Source organism: Centroberyx gerrardi, chromosome 13, assembly GCF_048128805.1.
Source record: "Centroberyx gerrardi isolate f3 chromosome 13, fCenGer3.hap1.cur.20231027, whole genome shotgun sequence".
NCBI classification, from domain to species: Eukaryota; Metazoa; Chordata; class Actinopteri; order Beryciformes; family Berycidae; genus Centroberyx; species Centroberyx gerrardi.
This window is the reverse complement of record NC_136009.1, coordinates 15,908,279-15,930,910: the sequence shown is the minus strand read 5'-3', so window position 1 is coordinate 15,930,910 and position 22,632 is coordinate 15,908,279. Positions and strand designations below refer to the sequence as shown.

Here is a 22,632-nt window from a genome sequence, read left to right as displayed (position 1 = left end):
AGCCGCGCAATTTTGAAATTATACAGCGGGTGTGAATAGATTTTGTGCCTACTGACTCAGCAAATACAAGACAATTTAATATTTCATCGACAAGTAAAAAACATTGGATTTCATGCAACAGAAGAGATGTTAATGCTCAATTAAAGTTGTTCTATAAGGTATGAAGACAATATATTCAATGACAGGTTGACAAAGGCCGATATCTATGAGCCACAGTGATGCGCATTGAGTCTACCTGTCCACTTTAATTTGATGTTCAAAGACCTGTACAGAAATTGCAGTTGCTCTGCTTCATAATGTGTCTCTTTATGGAGGAGGCCCTGTCTGCAGTTTGTCATGTGTTAATATTTATCCAAGAACGCATCCCCTCAAGGCTCCATAACAATAGTGACTGCCTGAGAAAACTTTAATGGAATCCGCTGGCATTGTTTTTTTTTTTTTCTGTGAAAACTTTTAAGGACAGTATCCTCCTGAACCATGTGTTGCAAGAAGACAACAGAGCGCTGCGGTTTAAGCGTCCTTCCTTTAAGCAAAAGAATTGCATTGTTTGGGGTGTCAGGGGAGAAAAGATGCTCTGCGTGTTGGCAGATGACAAGGACAGGATTTATGATGCTGAGTCAGACATAAGGTTTCGATTCACAATGAAGAAGGAGCCCATCCGCTGAGTGGGTAGGGAAAGAGAAGGAGAAGGAGAAAGTATGTACTGACAGAACTACACTGCCATCCATTGGCTTGAAAGTAATCCTACAAGGCTCTTTCTCCTCTCTCTCCCTCCCTCTGCAAATCCATCCTAAACTGAAGTCACATATTATTCTTATTGGAAAACTCTTGGTCCAAATCTTGAGTGAGTCATGACAATCTTGCTGTTTTATGTGACAATAAGTCTGCTTATTTGGTAAGCTCGCTTTTTGCCTTGCTCAGTAATTGTCCAACCCTACTTTAGTCAGGATCGAAACAGCTCAATAATTTCACTTCACGCAAATCTGAATGATGGACTGAAAACAATGTGTTATTATTGACATTTTCACTAAATCATCTAACTGTGAAGACATTACAAAAAAAAGTAGTCAATCCTGGACAAAGGCTTTTGTAGAAAATAAATTACTCAAATTCAGCGGTTATATACTCTCTACGCATCTACTTGTACAAAACCCTAAGTTTCAACAAGGCATGGTGGCTGGTGCTGAACTAGTATTGTTATTAGACATCCATGGAGGGATCCATCATTATGTTCACCAAATGTAATCTTGAAATCTGATGGTAAGATAATGAGTTTGTCATATGTATTAGGAAAATATTCTGAAATAATAGCTATTTTCCACCACAGATAATATCTCTTTACCTTCCTTCTTCATCACCATTTCTGACAAAGCAAAATAATCACAACGTTTGTTGCATTGTTGGCTAAAGAGAAAACAGTTACCTTCAAGAATAGTTTTCTAGTTGGGCAGTTTTTTCCTTTATCATATGTCTCTTTCAACATTGCCATGTCAGCTTCCAATTATTTGTTTCTGATCTGCAACTATAACCCACACCGCCTACATTTGTCAGTTTATACTCCCAGTCGCCAGGTGGCGGTATCTTCCCGTGTTTTACTATTCACGGTAGTTTTGCACAACAAATCATCCAATATGGCTGCCCGCAGTATAGCATGTTTGGGGGTAAATGCCCTTTATTCGTCTGTCTGCGCCCCAAAGCAGGTAAATTTATTGTACCATTGTATTTTGTGCTTGTAAGTTTTTCTGTTAAGTCTGCATAATTCACCGACGAGAGCAAGGGAATAGAAAGTAACGTTGGCAAGATAGCTAGTCCATCTGCCCGGCGTTAGCTTGGTAAAGCTAATTAGCTAAGAGACGAAAGGCTTTCATATTCCCTTTACGTGTTTAAAATATTAACGGCTTTATTATAAATCTGTCAAATATTGTGAGAAGGCAGTGCTCCTCCAAACACCCATAGCAGCTCTCCCGAAAACCTCAGTCGTGGTATTAGGCCGACGTGCTGCCTTATTAACTTTTGTTGGGAATAATTGAAATCTAATTATAGGGTTTCAGACCATTTTTTAAAACTGTGGCTCTTAATAAAATGTGCCTGCCATCATCCCCTGTGTTACACCCCAGACCCTCCCTCACCCGAGTCTCAGCAGTGTGGCTTTAGTCTGTTTTTAGAAATCATCTTCAGAAACAAAGCTTACACCTCCAGTCAGTGGGATGAATAACTAAAGCAGATGTCATCAAATCATTTAGGTATGCCTTCCCTGCCCATCACAGTTAGTCTGAAAGATGCATATACACAATCTGTGGTCAGTATGTACTATGCTGGGGTGTAGGGGCATTTTATCAAGGGTGAGTTGAGTGGCTCTGAGGAGAACAAATGTTGTGACCAGTGTTTTAGATCCGCCATCTACTGAAAGACTAGAAGAATAGACTCAGATCTTGGAAGAAACTATGGTTGACTGGTTCACTCTGCAGGTCAGATTGTTATGGTACAGGTACGGTGAGTAATGATCCCCTTTTCCAGGGCCAATTTCTGTTTGTCACTCTGAGAAGCAAGCCGTAGGTCAGCTGACGATGACTGCCTGAACATGTGTTGGCAAATTTATTGACAACAGTGGAGTGCAGCACACGGTTGTCAATTGGTTGTCAATAATAACCAGTGAACCGTCCTGTGCAGGCCCTGAGGAGCTGCTGGGGTGCGATGGAGCAGGTGAGAGGTTACTATGTTGACTGGAGGATGCTGAGGGACGTCAAGAGAAGACAGATGGCCTTCGACTACGCTGATGAGAGGCTGCGGATCAATGCACTGAGGAAGAACACCATCCTGCCCAAAGAGCTTCAGGTAGAATACAAGACTTCTACACAAACCCCGGAAAAACCAGAAGAAGGCGCTCTTGGTCAATTAGTTGACTAATTGGTTGTCGGGGTCAACCACGTTTTGTGCAGATAATATGAAACGGTGGCTTGCACAAAGCCAAATCAGATGCTCTGTTACAAGCACAGCAGACATCACATTGTCAGTATGCAGTGTCATTTGTATTCACAGACATGTTGGTTTTTGATTAATAATGCAAAAATATTGAAGTGGTCGTTTTGCTCCATTGCAGTCATTTATAGGACAACATTACAGCCAGTTTTACTGATTTGTAGAACACAATGACTATTTAAAAAGAATGATAGAATTCTTTTGGCTCCATTAATTAAGCTAAGTTGTTTTTTTTGTCCTTGCAGGAGGTGGCGGATAAAGAGATCGCAGCACTGCCCAGAGACAGCTGCCCTGTGAGGATACGCAACAGGTGTGTGATGACCTCCCGACCCCGGGGAGTCAAGCGCAGGTGGCGACTGAGCCGCATCGTCTTCCGTCACCTAGCCGACCACAACCAGATGTCTGGGATCCTGAGGGCTAGGTGGTGATTGGGCATCTGTGGGATGATAGAACTGGATTGGATGGCCGATGGAGTGGACATGAAGGACACAACGTCAAGATTACATACAGACTTGTTTTGGCCTTTATATGTGTGGGGTCTTTAGAGCTATTCAAGTAAGAAAAGAAGGTTCCACCACTATCCACCAAGGGCTGGAAGGCTTTAGTGCTGGCAATATAAGGCAAATCCACTCAGCTCCGTCTATCTGTATGTCATCATCTGCAGCACACTTTCAACATGTTGCATAACCATGGATGGGAACTTTTGGTTGCATCCTAATCCAAGTTTGAAACTGTCCTTTCCAGAGATGTTTGTCCGTGCCAGCAAGTCGCACTTGTTTTGTTATGTCCCTTCTAGATTTGAAAAATTACAGATTACATGATATTTAAAGAGAAAATGTTTATCTGACAGCGCATAAAGGAAAATGTAAATTCCTCATAATTGCATTAATAAATCAAATCTGTGTACATTACTTAACTCTGCCTTGATTGTCTTGTTTATCATAGAATATGTGCAAAGTTGTTGCAAACACTGTTGTACTGTTTTATAGATTAAAAAAAGTCTATTGTATCCATTTTAAACATCATTATCCATTTTAGGATTTTAGTTACATAAAACATTTAATTTATTAAGATAAAATATGTAATTAATTTTTGCCATCATGACAGTTGTGTTTAAAATATTGTCACTTACTTCACTGTAGAGCTTTATGTACCTCCAATTCGCTGTAATTTTGTGAAAAGGGTATTTAGTGAATGAATGTGAAGAGTAAACCTGCAAATAATGTAAAGCTGCTGAGTAGAGGCTTTCTAGTTCAAATGCTGCAAAATTGCTTGATTGAGCTGAGATGATCAAAACCAAGTCAGTTGTGATGTGTTGACTGGAGTCCCAAACTGCCTGCAAAGAAAAGGATGGATCTTTGAAAATACAATAATTTTAAATTCAATCATTCAAACAAATTCAATTTTTAACAATGTCTACATTAAACATCTTTGATTATATACTGTATGTATTGAGTAAAAATTGAAATCCTGTAGTATGGCCCTAAATGAACAGTGGATGGCAGCAGTACCCCTGCAAGCGTCTAGTGTGCCACAAATTCAAACGTAGAAGAAGAACTGTGAACGTTACTCTATGATCTGACAGCAGGCAGGCGTACTTTACGCAATTAGCTAACAATTCTAGACTTAAAAACCTTCAAGACAAAGCCTAAATGGACCTAACCGAGCAGGTACATAACATTTTATTAACCAATTTGCTAGCTATTTGTATTGGATTCTATTATAAGTAGCGTTTGCATGCTACTTAGCTGCTGTGGCTGAACTGACATGAATCTAATAATGAAAGCAACGGCAGCTAGCTAGCTGGCTAGCTAACTACTGTGAACCAGCAGATTGACGGCTGCTATGGTCGAATGCTATATGAACCATTCAGTAAAATAAGGTCTTAAGAATGTAATAATGACTGTAATATTACCTAGTTATGCTTGGCAGGTGTCACTAGCTAGCTGTCAGCAGGTTTGACTCTTGAACTACTGAACCTTAACGTTACCGGAATATTCTACGTCACAGCTAACATTAACAGTCACCTGCCATGGAAAGGAAAGTGAAAAGACCAAACACTACGATGTACAGTGAGAATCAGCAGTGTCTCGGGTTGCTTGCCTGACAATATATATCCTATCGATGTAGTCAGCATCTTTACTTATCATAACCACAACCATGACTATTCAAATTACAGGAATTGAAGGATGGCTACAATATTGATACTTTTTTTCTTTAACAGCAATTGAAAGATTGCTACAATATTGATACATTTTTCCTTTATTTAACATAATTTCTGCAATTCTGACACATGCCAAAAGTTTCAGGGATAGCCTATGCCTTTGTCAACAGTCCCTTTTGTTCCCCAACACAGATCAACCAACTGGAGGCAGACCTGCAGGAGCTGGGGTCCCTCTTGGAGAAGGCAGAAAGGAAGAGAGTGCAGGAGGTGCTGAAGCAGGAGCAGAAGAAGGTGGAGAAGGAGATCGCAGCCAAACGGCAACAGAAGGAGCAACAGGCCAGGAGACAGGCAGACCCCACTGCAGCCGCCAAAGCAACATACACAGTGAAGATCACCAACTATGGTATGGTGCCTTTATTTGGCTAGACTGTTACTTATGACTGGGTGCAAGAGTTATGATCTGAGTAAGAGAGATGAAGAACTATTTAAAAGTTGTTCACACTTCTTCACACTGCATCTTCACTGCAGGGTGGGACCAATCAGAGAAATTTGTCAAGATTTACCTTACGCTGAAGGGTGTGCACAAGATTCCATCAGAGAACGTGGAGGTCACCTTTACAGAGAGGTAAGGTGATGTGCAAGGTAATCTTTCCGCTTATAGGCAACACAGTTTCTTGTGCAAAAGTGCACAATGTAAATGCTATCGGTCTTTGTAATATGAAATATGGTCAAGCAATTTGAACTTCTAGAGGCCGGAAAAAGAGCAGTAAGTCATGATTATCAAATAAAAGATCAAACTTGTGTGTACAGCAGTGTTGGCACTTTTAACTTGAATTTAGCCGATAACTTGAATTTGCCCTCATTATGCTGCAGTTGTATTCTACTGGGAGTCCAATATGCTTTCAAAATTTTCCTGAGTCTGCCTTAACAAGCTATGGACTTAAGGAGTCAGGAGCACACATCTTTCCTTATGGCTGATTGTTTATTGAGATGTTTGTTCCTTTTTTGTTTTAGAGGTTTTTGAAACTTTTAAAAAGTATATTAGTATTATTATCATTAGTAGTAGTAGTAGTACGTCTACATACAGTACATTGATGTTTGTCTCAATCAGACGTCACTGACTACAGTTGCATTTGGCCATTCTCTCTCCTACAGGTCATTCTCTGTGCTGGTGAAGGATCTAGATGGGAAGAACCATCAGATGACCATGATCAATCTGCTATGCCCAATTGATACAAAGGACAGCTGTAAAAAGGTGACTAAAGCCCCAGTCCCCAATTTAAATAAATACAAACAATTATCTATGCTTTTCTGAGTAATGATAGACAGTGATTGTTACACATTTGGTATTTTCCCTCTCAGACCTACTTAATTCACAAAATTAATCCAGATACGAAAAAATAGGTTGCCTTGCCACAGAAAATTTATTTTGAGACAATTTTACTCTACAAAACAAACGTTAAATGTAAACATTCAACATTTTAAGAAGGGTCTGGGATCAAGTGCCTGTCTGAATCAGACTCTTTCCGGTCTCAGTCTGTGAATAGTCTGAAAAAACTCTTCTCAAATCCACTCCAGTGGTGCACTATGAACTTCAAAATGCCCTTTGTGTGACCACCTTTATTCCCCTCTACAGATTAAGACAGACATGGTCCTGGTCATGTGCAAGAAGCAGACAGCCAAGAAGTGGGAGTGCCTTACACAGGTGGAAAAGCAGACTAAAGAGAAAGAGTAAGTTCATCAAAATATGAATTAATTTTATTGCATGTAGGAATATGCACAAAGCAGCGATTTCAAGTGAGAGTACCCTCACAGTGCAGTCCCACATCTGTGAACTAGGTGGCACTGTTAATTGAATATCAGGCAGTGAAATAATGTAATCTGGGCACACACATACAGGATGAGAATAATGGCTACAACAACTCACAGAGACATACACTGCCGCTACACACACACATGCACACACACACACACGCACGCACACACTCACACACACACTCTTCTCCTAACCTCCTATTGGTCCTCAACAGTAAACCTGCCACGGATGGGAACGCGGACCCCAGCGACGGCCTGATGAGCATGCTGAAGAAGATTTACTCAGATGGAGACGACGAGATGAAGAGAACCATCAACAAGGCCTGGACAGAGTCCCAGGAGAAGAAATTAAAGGGCGAGGACATGATGGACTTCTGAGCTGCATGATTTCACCCTCTCCCTCCCAACCCCGAGTCAAGGAGGCTTTTCCACAGCAGGACCAAGTGAGACCTGCCAGGGCTGCAGCTGAAATAACTACAAGATTAAATAAATTATTGGTTGAAACTATAGTCCAATAGACAAATCATATATTTCTCCACAAGATGTAAATGAAGCACAGAAATTAGGTATTGTTTATAAATTGAGTGGCATGAATAATGTCTAAGCCCTGGATGGCCCCATTATGGCCCTGCTTTGAAAACCAGGCTGCTGATGCCCTGATAGTTAGACATGGGGCTAAGTCAGTAAAACAAGGAAAATGCAGATTCAAATATCGGGGCTCTGTCCACCAGGTGGCAACCTTAACACAGCAAATAATATCATACCTCTTCATATAAGACAAGTCAGACTAAGAGGGTAAAAAGGTCACTGTGCAGTTGTCTTCCCAAATACCCAAGTCTGTCTGTACTTCATGACTTAAGCAGGACCTGGGTAACATGAGAGAAAATGGCAAAAAAGAAAATGTGAGAAATGTATGATCTCAGAAGTTCCATTTTAATGGTGTCTTACTGTAGAATGAATTCACTTAAGTGCAGCTCAAGTAAGCCGATATTTAAAACGTTTTGAAATATATATTTGCCAAAGCCAGACTCAAACTGCTTTTAATTAAGATGGCCAGGCGACCTCCTCCCTCCTTGAGTTGTTAATGAAATGGAACGTACCTGCATACAGCAACCGAGCGACTCTCCAGCTGCCAATTGTTTTTGGATTTTTTTTTTGTTCATTTACAGTCCCTTTATTCGTTGTCATTCCATAATTAGCCTAAAAGGTCATTAGATCAAATGAAAGCTTGCAGAGACAGTACTACTCTTGCATCATTCCAAACTAGTAGTTTAACTTTGACAACAACATCCAATAAATGTGGAGATACATTCCTGCATGGGCCTGTTTGTTAAGATGTGATGCTGTAGTTTACTCATGTACAGACTGCATTTGTTAGAATGAAAGAGGTGTGACACTGCAAAATGCAAAATTATTTGCCTATAGTTTTAAAAAATTCCATAACTTAATTTTTGCATTTTTATATTCAGTGTTGCACTTTTTTTCTTCTTCCATATTTTCTATTTAAGGTAGCACTGCTCAAGTTGTGATTTTCCTTCCAACATTTGTGAAAATGTAAAAGTTGGTTAATTTTTTTTGTTTGTTCTTTTGTTTTTTAACATGTACCATGTATCTGGTTGCCCGCTCTCAGGTTGTTCATGCAGTCATCATAAATATATCTCTTCACTGAGTCTTATTTGCCTCTATCTGTGTACTGATTTTAAGATTAGAGTGAATATTCTTCAGTGTTTCACCAACCGCTTAATAGACAAGGCGGTTCACCCTATGTAGCGGTTACCTTTCCTTGAATAATTTAATCTGTTGAAATTGGTTTCAGTGTAGAGTTGTAGTGTCAAAATGCCTTTTCAGAGCCTTGACTGACCCACCAAGAATAAAATGTTCTAGCTGGAGGCAGTGGCTACATTTCAATTGTCAATTGTCAATTGTCATACAATTTCCCCCTCATTATTTTCTTCTGTTGAATTTAGTAGTCCAGAATCCTGATAATGAATACTGTATCCTACACTTGAATCACCTCTGCACATGATAGCTTTGACCTAAATGTCACCATCAATAGATATGCAGAGATGATCCATAGGCCAGATACTGCTATTATATTTTTGGATTTAAAAAAAAGTGTGTATTGCTTGTAGATCTGAAAGCAGTAGGATAAAAGTCTGACGAAAGCTCCTGCTGGCCTGTAATAAAAATCATGGATCATGGAGTGAAAGATCACGTTAATGCAATCAGAGCCCATGATCTGTCTTGAAGAGCAGCCTGTGTCCTTGTCAACGGGGCTTTTGGGTTTTCATTGAACAGTTTCGACTTGTGAGGCTACAGAGCATTGGTTTCTGAGCTGCACATGTCCACCAGGTGGCAACCTTGACCAGTGGTTTTCAAGAGTTTTCTCAAGGGATTGCAGATAGTCAGGGAAAACAACAAAAACAAAACTTATGACCAAGATTGTTTTGTTTTGTTTCATTTCAGATAGCCTACCTTTTGGTGTTTTATTTTGCAGGGACTTTGGAAGGTTTTGTCAGTATAACATAGCGAGTAACAAGCACTGCATCTATCTTTCCATGATCTATCTTTGGGTCCTAAACTTTAAGAGACATGGCCAAGCCAGGCTGGGCTTCATATAATATGTTGTACAATACATTATTCTATTGATATGTTATTGCATTTCCAATACAAATTGTGTACATCTTGTCACCAGAGATGTCAAATGTGTAAATGCGTCCAACAGGCGAGTTACATAATGCATTATGCTCATAACCTCATCAGGATTATTATAGGGAATGGAAGGAAGAATTACTCTACAGGCCCCATGGAGCAATCCTGAAACTGAACTGACAGCATCATAAATGACGTGCAGGATTCATGTCACTGTCTTAGAAAAGAACAGCCAAATATTGAGACTCTGTCTCACTGAGGCCTAAGGAAAGTGCTCACTGCTTTTATCTGCGACATCTGGGGCCTGGCAGTGGCAGAATAAATAATACAGGCATGGTAAGCAATTTAGTGCGCACTGCTTTGAGAAGTTACACTTAAAAACCTGATTCGACCTGATTCTAGCTGGCTAAGCTATTCACTTGCAGCTTTAGAAGTCATGCATTTCTCAAATCCCTACATCATCCCACCTATACAGCCTAATCGGAGGCCTATGGGTTAGAGCAGTGGCTCCAAAGTGAGGCGCTGGACCACCAGGGGTCCTAAAGGGAGTTCCAGGAGGTCCCCAGCAAAATGAGGTTCAGTGAAGCTGTTTAGTTAGCAGTAGGAGAGAATGTGAGAGAATTGGCCTATACTCAATCAGACACTTATTCACTCTCTCCACCGTTATCTCCCCACCTACAGTAGCCTTTAGCCTATATATTACCAAACCATTACTAATAACACAAATCTTCCTAAACGTGGGTGGAAGTAATCCGATCTAGTGCGGGGGGGGGGGGGGGGGGTGTCTGTGGTTTAGGGGGGGTGTCTGTGGTTTAATCTGGGTATCCTTACATTGAACATGAAAAACCTTGGGAACCCATTTTGTCAATGGTCTTTCAGCGAGTGAGCAGCATCGGCGTGACTTAATTCTTTTTTCATGAGCCGTTTCATTCATATTTTTTCACATTAAGGGGGCCATATCAATACATTTTTGACTGAGAATCTGCCTGAGCAAATCGTCTCGTCTTTCTCCACAGTGCGCCACCTACCACCCGCCCCTACCCGTGACGTGGCTGCTCGCATATAAAGCCGGGGAGCTCTCTGCCCGGGCATGCCAGATGGATACAATTGAACGAAGCGGACACATTACGCACCAAACCGGCTATTGAAAGTGCAAAGAGAAGGGGATACACACGCAGAGAATTACGCCGTTGTGTTAAATGGATACCGGTTGTTTCACCGCCGCGCAGCGTATTTCATGCCACACCATGAATCCGGATTTATTCAAGCCGTGTCCGGAGCGTGGACCACAACAAGCCGCTGCTCCGGTGAAAACGAGTCGGAATAAACCCGAGCAAACCAAACCCGAGCTGGCCCAGGTGGTGACGGACTCCAAGACGGGAAGGTCCTACAGCAAAGGGAAGCTTTTGGGAAAGGTATATATCATCGATTTGACATGTGCTCATATCACGCACGGAAATCTGTGAGCGTTTGGCACGTTTTATCTGAGGCGACAATTGGATGGTAGGTTCGTGTCCCTTGTAGAATGGGTCCGTGTAAATGAATTGACGTTATAGCTCGATGCGGTAACTGTTGAATTAAAGCCATTTCAGCTATTTTCGGCTTTTGCCCAGGTGTGTTAACCAGTGCGGGCATAGGGAATGACCTCGTGGTGGATATGACCAACTCTTCCCTGCTGTGCGCGTCATTGCTGAATGAATCAGGCACAAGGTGTGCCCGGCTGGAGCGCACCAGGTCCCGATTTTCAACCCGTCTCATAGTGCCACCTTTTAATATGGGATCGTTCCTGGCAAACACCCAATTTCTATGCCCTTTCAAACGGCAATTAATCGCAGTCTAAGACATTATTCCTTTCCCCGACAAACACCAGGCAGGGCGACGCCGCTGTAATGCTTTTGATACTGCATTTCCAATGTGCCGTGTATGAATGGAGCGACCGTATCAACATGTTGCGCGTCATCGATACGCTGCGTTGGGCAGCCAGCCAAGTCTTTTCTCTGCTGCCTGCCGCAGAGCTGAAAACGTCTCGTCAATTTCACAGTTAATGAATGCAGCAGCCCGGTCTGCCTCATCCCTCAGGTCGTCATCTTGATCGCATCTGAAGCTATTGATGACCAACAGAAAATGGCGTGAATAATAAACATTTGCATTTCTATCCCAGATCAGAGATGTAGATTTGATTTGTCATTTTCAGCAGCTTGCCAGAGCCTCCTCAAAGGATGTTGATAAATTCTTATTGATTATCTTGATAAAAACGATCAGACTGAAGAAGCCCTTTCTAATGTTCATGTCAGATGCCCTGAAAGGATTATTTCCTGTCCATTGATCAATTAATGTCCTCAGCCTCGCTGCCAGACCTGCAGAATAGGCTATATCATTGTTGTTGAATCATTTTGGCTGCTATGAAGCTATTGATGCTGGGATCAAAGACTTGCCATTGAGGCTGATTATATATGGCCATTGCAGGTTTTCAACCTGCTGCTGATAACTGACCAGCCTGTTTGCCTGTTTTGTCTCGTTCAGGGTGGCTTTGCACGATGCTATGAGATGACAGACCTTTCCAACAACAAAATGTACGCTGTCAAGGTGATTCCACAGAGCAGAGTGTCCAAACCCCACCAGAGGGACAAGGTACATGATCACGATTATTAATTTGCATCCCAGTCTGTCTAGCATATAAGGGCCCATGAGTCACTTGAATAGCATAATTGGTCGTATTGATATTTGCAGACTGACGCATTGCCTTTTGTCGACAGATCACAAATGAGATTGAGCTCCACAAGACCCTGTCACACAAGCACGTGGTGAAATTCTCCCATCATTTCGAAGACCAAGAAAACATCTACATATTCCTTGAGCTCTGCAGTCGAAAGGTGAGACTTGACAACCTCTGTGTGTGTGTGTGTGTACGTGTGCGGCTTCAACAGCTCTGTGTGGTTTGTGTGTACGCAGCTCGCTAGCTCTGCAGTGCTGCAATACAAGGGTACAGACTATACCCATATCTCTTTCTGTGTACTGGGAAGATCCTGACCCCTCAGCCAAGTCACAATTGATTATATGCAGGGTCCCAGTCCACCCACCTTCAGTCAGCCCCGATCACTAAACCACAACGCCTTCTAATCTGTCACTATGTCGCTGCGGCTGTGTGTGTGTGACGTTGTGCGTGTGTGTGTACAGCGGTGTTGTACAGCCCCATTGATGGATGCGGGGTTGACAGTTCACTCATTGCCCTGTCTCTGCAGTCCCTGGCACACATTTGGAAGGCGAGACACACACTCACAGAGCCAGAGGTGCGATACTATCTCCGACAGATCATATCCGGCCTCAAATACCTCCACAACAGAGGCATCCTGCACAGAGACCTCAAACTAGGTGAGTGTGTGTGATTGAAACGTAGCCTGATGTTTATTGATGCAGCGAGACGATTAAAACTGGACTCTTACATCAACCCCATTTTGTTCAGAGATCCTATCTAGTTGTCATTCTTGCATATTATTTGGTCTTTAGTTTCTTTTTTGAAAGGTGCGGCGTTATGTGAGCATTTCACACACGAAAGCATCCCAGGAATCTGCTGTGACTTTCGGTATGCAGAAGTTATCTGTGGAATGCTGACTGGACAAATGTTTTGTCTCTTTCAGGCAACTTCTTTGTCAATGAGAACATGGAGCTACGGCTGGGAGACTTTGGCCTCGCTGCCAAGCTGGAGACAGTCGAGCAGAGGAAAAAGTGAGCTTTTTTATTATATTTATTTCAGAAATTATAGGTTTATTTAAGGAAGTAGCTCAAAACTCTCACATTCATGAAAAACTCAAGCAAGTAAAAATCTTGTTATCAGTGCCATGTTGATAAATAATTATTGAACAATTTCTTTATATTTTCTTAATATTGTGTTGACTCAGGTTTTCTTAATTTTTGTATTCATATATTCATTTTTTTAATTTTTTTTTATTTAACTTTAAAAATCCACACGCTACTACTCAAACAGTGGTCACTATACATTCATATATTACTCAGCTAAGAACTTAAAACATTTTAGTCTTGGAGCTATTTCCTTGGCTTGCATAACTCGCATTAGTCTAAAACCATTACATCAGATACTAAGCACTTTCATACTCCCACAGCTTTCCTGCTCTTAGGTACCTAAGCACCTAACTAAACCGGTTTCCAAGTGGCGGTTGAATGTAGCGTTGACATTTCATAAATACCTGTTTGACGCCTTCATGAAGCGCTCGCTCTCATCTTGTGCAATAATACCAAGCGTTAAAAAAATATTTCTGCCACCAAAACTGTATCACTTTATTGTCCCAAGTGAGACATCGACAGAACAGACATGTGTTGAAAGTTGAATAATTTGAGTCATACTGACAATCCCATCCTTTTCTCTTCCAGAACGATCTGTGGGACTCCTAACTACTTGGCCCCTGAGGTGCTGAACAGACAGGGCCACGGCACAGAGTCCGACGTCTGGTCCCTCGGCTGCGTCATGTGAGTTTGCAGGTTTTCCCCCTGGTGATTGTTAGGCCACAGTTGTTTGCTTTGTGCTGTTGTGCAAAATACAGTTTACTCGTGTGTGGTGAGGTAACGGTTTCGATTTTGTCTTTAAGGGGCGGGGTCACAGGTTACATTATGTTAATTGCTGAAGCAGAGAATGTAGGTTAAATGTAGTGTTTTCCTTTCGTAAGCTCAGATATTTATTTATGAAAATCCTCAATCAATGGGGAAAGAAGGACATTGTACTCGACCAATAAGATTTAAAAAGTCATCATATTGTCTCTTGAGCTGACCAACACGCCGCTTTCTCTCGCCCAGGTACACGTTGATGTGCGGCAACCCTCCCTTTGAGACTCTGGACCTGAAGGAGACCTACAAGTGTATAAAAGAGGTTCGGTACAACCTGCCCTCCTCCCTCTCCCCTCCTGCCCAGAAGCTCATCTCTGGCATCCTGCAGAAGAACCCTGGCGACAGACTCAGCCTGGACCAAATCCTCAGCCACGAGTTCTTCACCAAAGTATGCAAAGCCCATGCCAATTTTGTCAGTGCTATGAAACTGAGATGAGGATTTGACATGCCAACTATGAATGGTGTCTTTTTGTTTTTTAGGCTGTGTTTTTTTTTTTTTTTTTTTTTAGCCATTAGCCAGAAATCATAAGCTCAGTGCCAACACTTTGAGTTTGATCTATTTCAGTCATCCTAGTACCCATTTTGCACATCAGCCTTCTTGTGTTTATGTGTAATCTTAATCCACTTCCCAAATCCTAGTTTATCTTGATTCCAGTTTGCAAGTCTCGAGTTTGCCTTTTTCTATTTATGGATCTCACGTAGCGATGGCACTTAACACGTGTCTCGGTGTTGGATGAATCTTTATATTGGTATTCGGCACAGCTGGCTCCGAGTAATGGCGTGCTCCTTGTGAACAGCGACAATCTCTGGAGGATAGAGCAGAATGAATAGTGCGCCAGCCCCGTCTCTCCCTAAACCTCTGTTGCATCTCCCCCTCACCTTCCTCTGTGCTCTCTCTGTCTGCCTCTCGCTCCCCTCTCTCTCCTCTAGGGCTTCACTCCTGATAAGCTCCCCCCCAGCAGCTGTGTGATGGTGCCAGAGCTCCACCCGCCCAGCCCTGCCAAGAAATTCTTCACTAAGATGGCCAAGAGTCTCTTTGGCAAGAAGAAAGCGAAAGGTAAGCAGCCACACAGGTGACTGACAAGCTAGAGGACTAGGTCATCCATTTTTGCGGTCATTGGGTTGCTCGTCTTTTTCCCCCCTCCCCAAATATTGCCTTACACAAACACAGACATACCTGTCAACTAGACAGTCTGGTTTTGTCTCTTGAGAAATGTTTGAAACTGAAGAATTGGACGGTAATCAGTTCCAATGAGCGCAAATTTTTCCCTAAAGCATTTCTGTCTTGTTGTTGCAGTGGAGAAGATTCCATGTGAGGAGAAAGAAGAGAAAGACCTCTCCAAACTGGTGTCGGGCATCGTCAAATGCTCCATCAGCCGTCAGATCAGCTACAAAACAGTGGGACCAAATGAGGTACAGTGCTTTCCCCTACTTCTACTTTTCCCCTCCTTCTTCTACTTCACCCTCTGGCCTTGTTTCCCCCAAGCAAAAAAAAATAGGGTAATTCCACTACAATTGCTCCACGACTCCCAGAACCAAAATGACTCTCACTTGTCTCAAATCCGCTAGGGTTAAAACTGAGGTACACATTGTCATGGCAGATGACGTCCATTACGCAACTGACAGACTTACTTCAAAGACTTTGGATGCAAAGCAATTAACAGCTTTGCAGCGTTTCATGTAGACGGGGTAATTTCCTGGTAAATGACACAGCAACGGAAACGCGCGTGTGTGTGTGAGAAATAAGAAATCTCTCCAACAACTACGAGGCAAAGCAATTTTCTCGTTTCAATTGAGAAAGGATTTTTTTTTCCTCTGTGAACAGCGTTTGCAAATAACAGCTTTTGAAGACATTTTTAGACAGCCTGGATACGAGACGACCATACTGAGCTGTTTGTTCAGTGGATGGTGCTGTTAATTATACACAGGCGCACTGCAAAGGAATTGTCTCGTACTTCCAGGGACTTAGATGTTCAATATTGAACCATTTAGCTTTGTTTCAGTGAAATTGCAGTCTGAGATGCCATATTGTTCACGGGTCCTTTTTTTTATTTTTTTTTTATTTTTTTCGTTTTTAGCAGACAGTGAAATTCAGAAAAGAAATGCAGCAGAGTGAATTATGTGGGTTGTTGGATGTTTAAAATTTGGTGAGGAACTGAAGTACTCCCAGACTATTTGAGGACAGCGTTTGTAGAGTGAGTCTGAGGATAATGTCACTCTGTACTGGGCAGAATCCAATTTTAGCCAGTAGACAAACTGGAGGGATCGTGGCAAGCAGAGCCAGGTTGCGAATACATGTGTTGTTTTTTTATTATTTTTTCTTAGGGGCTGAGAACTGGGGCGGAGACAAAATGTAACGGCAGCAGGGAGTTCAGTTGGCCAATTCTTAATCAGACTGGTCTAGTTGGCTATTTATAGAGCCACACTGATTCCAGTAGAAACTCCACTATTTGCCCCTTTGAGAGACTATCTCTTTGTCGGCCTGGTAATGAGCCCATGCTCTGAAACCAGCTGGCTGTGGAGGATGTAATTTATTTATTTATTTTTACTATGCAAAATAATAGTCACAAGTACCTTTCGTTTTTGTAGACATGTTTACATAAAAACAATGACAAGCTAAACTCTCCTCCATGAGTACCTTGTCAGCCGCAATATAAACACATCAGGGCAATAAAGCGGCTTTGCGGTGACACGACTTTAGAAGCTACACCCCGAACCTGCATTTTAGGCTTTTATTGCATAAGGAAACAGGTGGTGCTAAAAATGCTTTCACTCCAGTGCAATGACAATAAGATGCATAAAGTGAGCATTCGAAACCAGATGATTAACAGTTAAAGCAGCAGAATTTAGAAAAAAATCGAGCCAGTTTGCTGGGTTTGATTTTTTTCATTTAGACTCACAAACAACTGTACAAGCAGTAATGAAGAACACATGAAAGCTATATTTATTCTGTGTTTTTTTTTTTTTTTGCATGTGAAATAGCATTGTATCCTGTGCACCTAATACTACCTTGGTTGTAAATGCATGTAAGGAGGCTTGATGACTTGCAGAGTGTCTTGTGAAGTGTATTAAATGGTATGGTGTCCCGTCCCGCTGCCCAGGTTCCCTCTCCCACCGGCCAGCTGGTCAGCTCCGTGCCTCTGGAACAGACTCCTGCCGAGGAGGAATCCAGGAAGTCCATCTCCCGCTCCTTCAAGGGCACCATGGCCAGCAGCACTGAACGTAGGTCACACTACTTTTTTTTTTTTTTTTTTCTTTGCTTCTGCTATAATGTTGACTTATAGTTGACTTTTCTTTTTGTGGAGTATATTCTAACTTGTGTTCCAACTAAAATGATGATGACATGGCATAATGAAGTCTGCTCTTCCTTCTGTTGTTTGGGTGACTGCTAAACTCGTGGGTCTGACAAGCATTTGAGTCATGATGCTAGACAGTCTCTGTGGTGGAACTCCATTTTATTCTGTGCCTCACTCTCTCCATTTCCTCATCCTTCCTCTCCCTCTTTCTCCCACTTCCTTTCTTCTTTCATTACCTTTTCTTTTGGATTATTTTTGTGTCTGTGCAATCAGTGTTCTCTTCCTCACTGCTTTTTTTTTTCTCTCTCTGCAGCATGTGAGGATGTCCTGACCCCTGCAGCTGTTGCTGAATCAGCCATGAAGGTTCTGAACAGCTGCCTGACGGCCATGCCTTCAGGTAGGAGAGCTCAGCCAGCAGCCATACATCCAACTACATGAGTACAGTACTGGACAGAGTCCTAGTGCAACGGCTTCAGTAGGAAAATTGTGCAGTCTGTGTTGTAATGAAAAATTACAGTGCTTGGCTTCCCCCCCCCCCCCCCCCCCCCCCCCCCCCCCCCATTGACCTCCCCGTTTGGCCTTTTGCATTTACAAATGAGGATTTGATGTTGCAATCTCTTGTGCCATAATCCAGGGTGAGCATTCATGCAGAGGCCCAATTGATTAGAAGCCGAATGGATTGCAAAAGTACAATTACATTAACATTAAGGTTTTTCTAATCTAATTATTAGCATGGGCACTTCTGGCCAACGCCTGGCTTGAGAATAATGCTTGGCAAGTTCTGATTTGTCTCAACTAATTGGGGTCCAGACATCATAATAACTGATATAACATCATATAACTGAATAAATGCTGCTTCACTTTAACTCTTGTCACAGCTCCCCCCCCCCCCCCAATACAAACCATCTTTTCTATTATAGTGAATTACATATGATGCAGAATCATTATAGTTGAATAAAACAAATCTTTTCCTTACCTCAGCCATTTCTTTAAATCCTCTTAAATCTGCTGACTCATGTAGACTTGAGTATCTTTAAACTTATAGTTTTCTTAACATTGCAACTTCAGTCTTTCTGTAATATGCTGACTCATCGACTTTGTGAATATTTTTTCCTCAACATTACTTTTTTTTTTTTCTCGACATCTACCATTTTCTTAGATTTGATTAAAAATCACATGGTTTTACTTGATTATATACTGTTTTTCTTTTTTAATTAGTTTTTTTCCCCTATTGTCATCTTTCATCAGTTATGCTGCTCTCCCTAACATTGGTTGTTTCTTTCCCTCTTTCTCTCTCCAGCTACCAGAAACCCTCCCTCTCTGTCCCGGCCGCAGTCCTTCTTGTGGGTGACTAAATGGGTCGACTACTCAAACAAGTACGGTTTTGGCTACCAGCTGTCCAACCAAAGCATTGGCGTTCTCTTCAACGAGGGAACCCACCTCAGCCTGTGTGACCAGCGCAAGTAAGAACCCCTCTGATCTATGAATAAATACGTGGCATTTATCTGGGGGCGTCATGTAAACACTTACTCACTGTGCTTAGGACTTGGGCTTTTTGTAACCGCTTTATATAATGACTAGTCTCAGCCAAGTTATCTAATTGGTCAAAGATGTGTTCCAACCGTGCTGAGCAATTCCCACAAAGCCGGGGTAGCCACGCCTTATCAAATATTGAATTGGTTGCTGTGCTAACTCTTATGGGAGCTATCTATCTTATCGACAGTAGTTTGGAGACAGCTTAACAGACCACACAACTGCTTTAGTAACTGTTGCATAAAAGTCTTAATACCTTCACTTAACTGTGATTGTGAGTACTTCAGTGATACTGACTGAATACAGAGCCACATCACTGGCTAGACGCACTCTGTTGATCTGTCAACATGGATCTTATGTTTTCTCTCTTCTCCTCCAAACAGGACGGTCCACTACTGCTTGACCAACAACAAACACTTCACTTTCCCGGCCAGCTCTCTACCTGAGCAGCTGCGCAGCCAGAAACAAATTGTCGAGCTCATGGCCAACTACATGGAGCAGAACCTTATGGAGGTACGATCAGAAAGTGATGCTGGATTAATTTGTCATTTGTATCGTGCATTAATGTTTTTGTTCCATGAGAGAAAAAATGAAACCTTCACAAAAAACAAGATTTCACAATTGATTATGTAAGAGTGAAAACTGATTATTGAACCTGACCTTATGTGATCTAAACTAAATGTTGCCTGTCCTCTTCAGGGTGGAGACCTGCACTGTGAGGAACATGCCTCTGCTCCTCCTCCTCTGCTGTTCCAGTGGGTGAAGACCGATCATGCTCTGGTCATGCTCTTCAACAATGGCACTCTACAGGTTCGCACAAGCTCATAAATCCTATATTTTATGTGTGCAATTGGGGCCATGTGACTGAAGAAATTCTTAGTTGGCTAATGATCACTGGGTGTAGTAGTATGGCAGTATTATGTATACGTGGACATTGGTCCTCTTCCATTAGGTCCCTAGATACCATCTTCAAAACACCCAATTCCAGACTGGAATAAAACTGACTCATCCTCTATTTCTTAACCCCTTCAGGTTAACTTCTACACGGACCACACCAAGGTCATCCTGTGCAAGTCATCCGATGGCTCCTACCTGCTCACCTACATAAGCCGGGAGCGCGTCTCCTACACTTACCTCCTCAGCATGCTGACCGAGATGGGCTGCTCCGCCGAGCTGCGGCACCGGCTGCGATACGTGGTCCAGCTGCTCCAGCACCATGCTGACGCCTGAGACCGCAGCACCATGCCTCCCAGGCTGCCTGGCTGCCAGATGCCTTGGAGGCAACCTGACTGGTCAACACCTTTTTTTTTTTTTTTTTTTTAGGCAGCCTGACTGGTTGATACAATTTCCCAAGGTAGATGCCCCGAGGGGCTGATGCCTGTTAAAGATAATGGGTGGAAGATTGCTCAACTCTGCTGGGCAATATTCTGTCTGGACTGGCGCCCAGGTGGCAGCTGATTATCAAATTGATGCCTGGAGGGGGGAAGAACCTTCATAAACATCAAGCAGTCAGGAAGTTGCCTGTTATGGCAGCTGCCTCAAGGGTTTGTGCCTCTCTGGCCTCAAAGGTATCCACCTGGAAGGCATCGATGCCTAAAACAAGGGACGCCTAACTGGCCTGAAATCTGATGGGATCCTCATGGGCAGACGCCTACATGAACACCCAAACTCCTAATTCCCTTCCCTCGCTCACTCAAACCACTGCTTCTTGGCTGGATCTTTCAAAGCCACCAACCAACCAACCCTGCAGCGTTCAGCCTCCTCTGATAGCCAATGACCTAGGCATGGTTTCTCTAAACACTAAAATTGTCTTTGTCCCATTCGCTTGCAACGGGACAAAGTTCATCTTGCAGCTACAATGCCTTTAGGCTGGGTTTTCCAAAGGTGTTTTAGCAGTAAGGTAATTTGTGCCGTTGACTTGCACTGGGACTCAGATGATCTTACAGCAGAGATTCTTTTCGAAGAACTGGGTTTTGATTGGAGAGAGACCCTCCTACCCTTGGCTGGTTTCTGGCCTTTTTGGAATATGGTGCACACATTCAACATTTTTTTTTTTTTTTCCTTTTTACAGCTATGAGCCAGTTATTAGACTATAGGATCACACTACGGTCTTGACCTCACATGCACAAAAAACATTCCTGGCCTTATTTGATGATGGTGATGCTAAGAGGCTTTGCAGAAAGTCATTGCTTCTGTGATGCGCCAACATCACTTTACTTTTTTTTGGTTCTTACTGATGAGAAACAAACTTCACTGATTGGTACACGGCATACAGAAGGGGCTATGGGAGAAACACAATTTTGCACTATCTGTTTTTGTAATTTCATTTGAATAGCAAAACCTCTTTTTACTTACACTTGTTATATTTTATTTGTTTTTAACTAGAGATACCAAAAGGCAATTTTCTTTTTGTTTTAAATTGATTCTCTTTTAAATTCACATACAGTAGGTGAATGTGTGTGCCACACATGTAACGGACTGTGCTTGGTAAACAAAACTGTTGGTTGGAGTAAGGGGGTGGGGGGGGGATAAAGTGCCTTTCTGAGGGATGTCTGTATAGTGCAATAACAGCCCTTTGTGAATGTCAAGCTGGATACAAACAAGACTAGAGATGGGTTTTGGAGGTGGGATTTACTTTTCTACTTGGAGCTGAGTTCAAAAGTATGTCCAATAGCACTACAGTCTCACTACCTGGTATAAGCTTTTAGAAAAACTGGTATCATAAATATATAGCCCAGTAATATCTACTATGGAAAAAAGAAAACATTGTACTCCGTTGTACTGTACTGTAATCCTTATTGGTTTACATTGCTTTCTCGACCCAGAGTTGTATCCTAAAAACTGTGACCCTGAATGCAAGTATTACGTACAAGTATTGTGTTTTCAAAAAACCCAACATTGTGAAAGCCATCTGCCAGTTCAGAAGAATCTTTATTTTTTGGCACATAATGTCCTGTTTATTTATTTTTATTTATACATGTTTTTTATTTATTAATGTGTAAATGTTATGGTCTTGACACAAGGAAAATGTTCAATTCTGATCACCTTTTTTATGTACTGTATTTGGGGAAAATGGGACAAGAATAAAGTTTATTGAAAAGGAACTTAATTTGGACTTCATTGACTAACTTTGATGAATTTGACAGTGAATGTGTGGATGACAATCTTGAAACGTATCACCATCCACACCAGACAGTGTATGATAGGTTGGCGGCAGTGTGAACACATGAGCACACCTTCACATGACTTGTCTTGCCCACAATACTGCTACACATTTCACTGTTAATGGGGTCTTGGCCTGCCAACTATCACTTATCTGTAGTAACAAATATTGGTCAACCTCTGGGGCATTATATAGTCTTCGATGCCTAATTTGATCTCTTTGGACCCAGAAAGTAGCTTATAAAAATTTCCCATTTCAATTGTGCTATTCATATCTTCATTGAATGATATTTTCCACAATGAGGAAGCACTTAAAGTACATCATCAAAAGGGATCTTAGGGAACTTTCCCGATGGAAGTAAGCATTTTGGACAGCTTATATACAGTCTGATCTTATTTAGAGCAAGGTTA

General features: G+C 42.0%; 3 protein-coding genes across 3 annotated transcripts; all 3 read left to right on the top strand.

Moving 5' to 3' along the window:
• The first annotated feature begins 1,616 nt into the window (after positions 1 to 1,616).
• On the top strand, positions 1,617 to 3,880 carry mrps14 (mitochondrial ribosomal protein S14). Its single transcript, XM_071925144.2, has 3 exons — positions 1,617 to 1,700; positions 2,671 to 2,835; positions 3,225 to 3,880. The coding sequence occupies exons 1-3, from the start codon at positions 1,632 to 1,634 to the stop codon at positions 3,405 to 3,407; spliced, it is 417 nt and encodes a 138-aa protein (XP_071781245.1). The 5' UTR covers positions 1,617 to 1,631; the 3' UTR covers positions 3,408 to 3,880.
• Positions 3,881 to 4,533: 653 nt separating this feature from the next.
• cacybp (calcyclin binding protein) lies at positions 4,534 to 8,836 on the top strand. Its single transcript, XM_071925115.2, has 6 exons — positions 4,534 to 4,649; positions 5,336 to 5,546; positions 5,672 to 5,768; positions 6,299 to 6,398; positions 6,780 to 6,874; positions 7,174 to 8,836. The coding sequence occupies exons 1-6, from the start codon at positions 4,632 to 4,634 to the stop codon at positions 7,334 to 7,336; spliced, it is 684 nt and encodes a 227-aa protein (XP_071781216.1). The 5' UTR covers positions 4,534 to 4,631; the 3' UTR covers positions 7,337 to 8,836.
• Positions 8,837 to 10,717: 1,881 nt separating this feature from the next.
• Positions 10,718 to 22,168, top strand: plk3 (polo-like kinase 3 (Drosophila)). Its single transcript, XM_071925108.2, has 15 exons — positions 10,718 to 11,025; positions 12,134 to 12,241; positions 12,367 to 12,483; positions 12,853 to 12,982; positions 13,249 to 13,336; positions 14,000 to 14,095; positions 14,420 to 14,618; positions 15,161 to 15,287; positions 15,528 to 15,643; positions 17,332 to 17,452; positions 17,840 to 17,923; positions 18,827 to 18,989; positions 19,443 to 19,572; positions 19,759 to 19,869; positions 20,092 to 22,168. The coding sequence occupies exons 1-15, from the start codon at positions 10,810 to 10,812 to the stop codon at positions 20,287 to 20,289; spliced, it is 2,004 nt and encodes a 667-aa protein (XP_071781209.2). The 5' UTR covers positions 10,718 to 10,809; the 3' UTR covers positions 20,290 to 22,168.
• The last annotated feature ends 464 nt before the right edge of the window (positions 22,169 to 22,632 follow it).

What these genes read in the sequence shown, in the direction of transcription:
- mrps14 (XM_071925144.2), top strand. Translation starts at nt 1,632, where the DNA reads ATGGCTGCCCGCAGTATAGCATGTTTGGGGGTAAATGCCCTTTATTCG. An exon ending in CTGTCTGCGCCCCAAAGCAG is followed by an intron (nt 1,701 to 2,670) that starts GTAAATTTATTG and finishes CGTCCTGTGCAG; the next exon opens with GCCCTGAGGAGCTGCTGGGG. An exon ending in TCCTGCCCAAAGAGCTTCAG is followed by an intron (nt 2,836 to 3,224) that starts GTAGAATACAAG and finishes TTGTCCTTGCAG; the next exon opens with GAGGTGGCGGATAAAGAGAT.
- cacybp (XM_071925115.2), top strand. An exon ending in GAGGTCACCTTTACAGAGAG is followed by an intron (nt 5,769 to 6,298) that starts GTAAGGTGATGT and finishes TCTCTCCTACAG; the next exon opens with GTCATTCTCTGTGCTGGTGA. An exon ending in CAAAGGACAGCTGTAAAAAG is followed by an intron (nt 6,399 to 6,779) that starts GTGACTAAAGCC and finishes TCCCCTCTACAG; the next exon opens with ATTAAGACAGACATGGTCCT.
- plk3 (XM_071925108.2), top strand. Translation starts at nt 10,810, where the DNA reads ATGGATACCGGTTGTTTCACCGCCGCGCAGCGTATTTCATGCCACACC. An exon ending in CCTGACGGCCATGCCTTCAG is followed by an intron (nt 17,924 to 18,826) that starts GTAGGAGAGCTC and finishes TTCTCTCTCCAG; the next exon opens with CTACCAGAAACCCTCCCTCT. An exon ending in TGGAGCAGAACCTTATGGAG is followed by an intron (nt 19,573 to 19,758) that starts GTACGATCAGAA and finishes TGTCCTCTTCAG; the next exon opens with GGTGGAGACCTGCACTGTGA.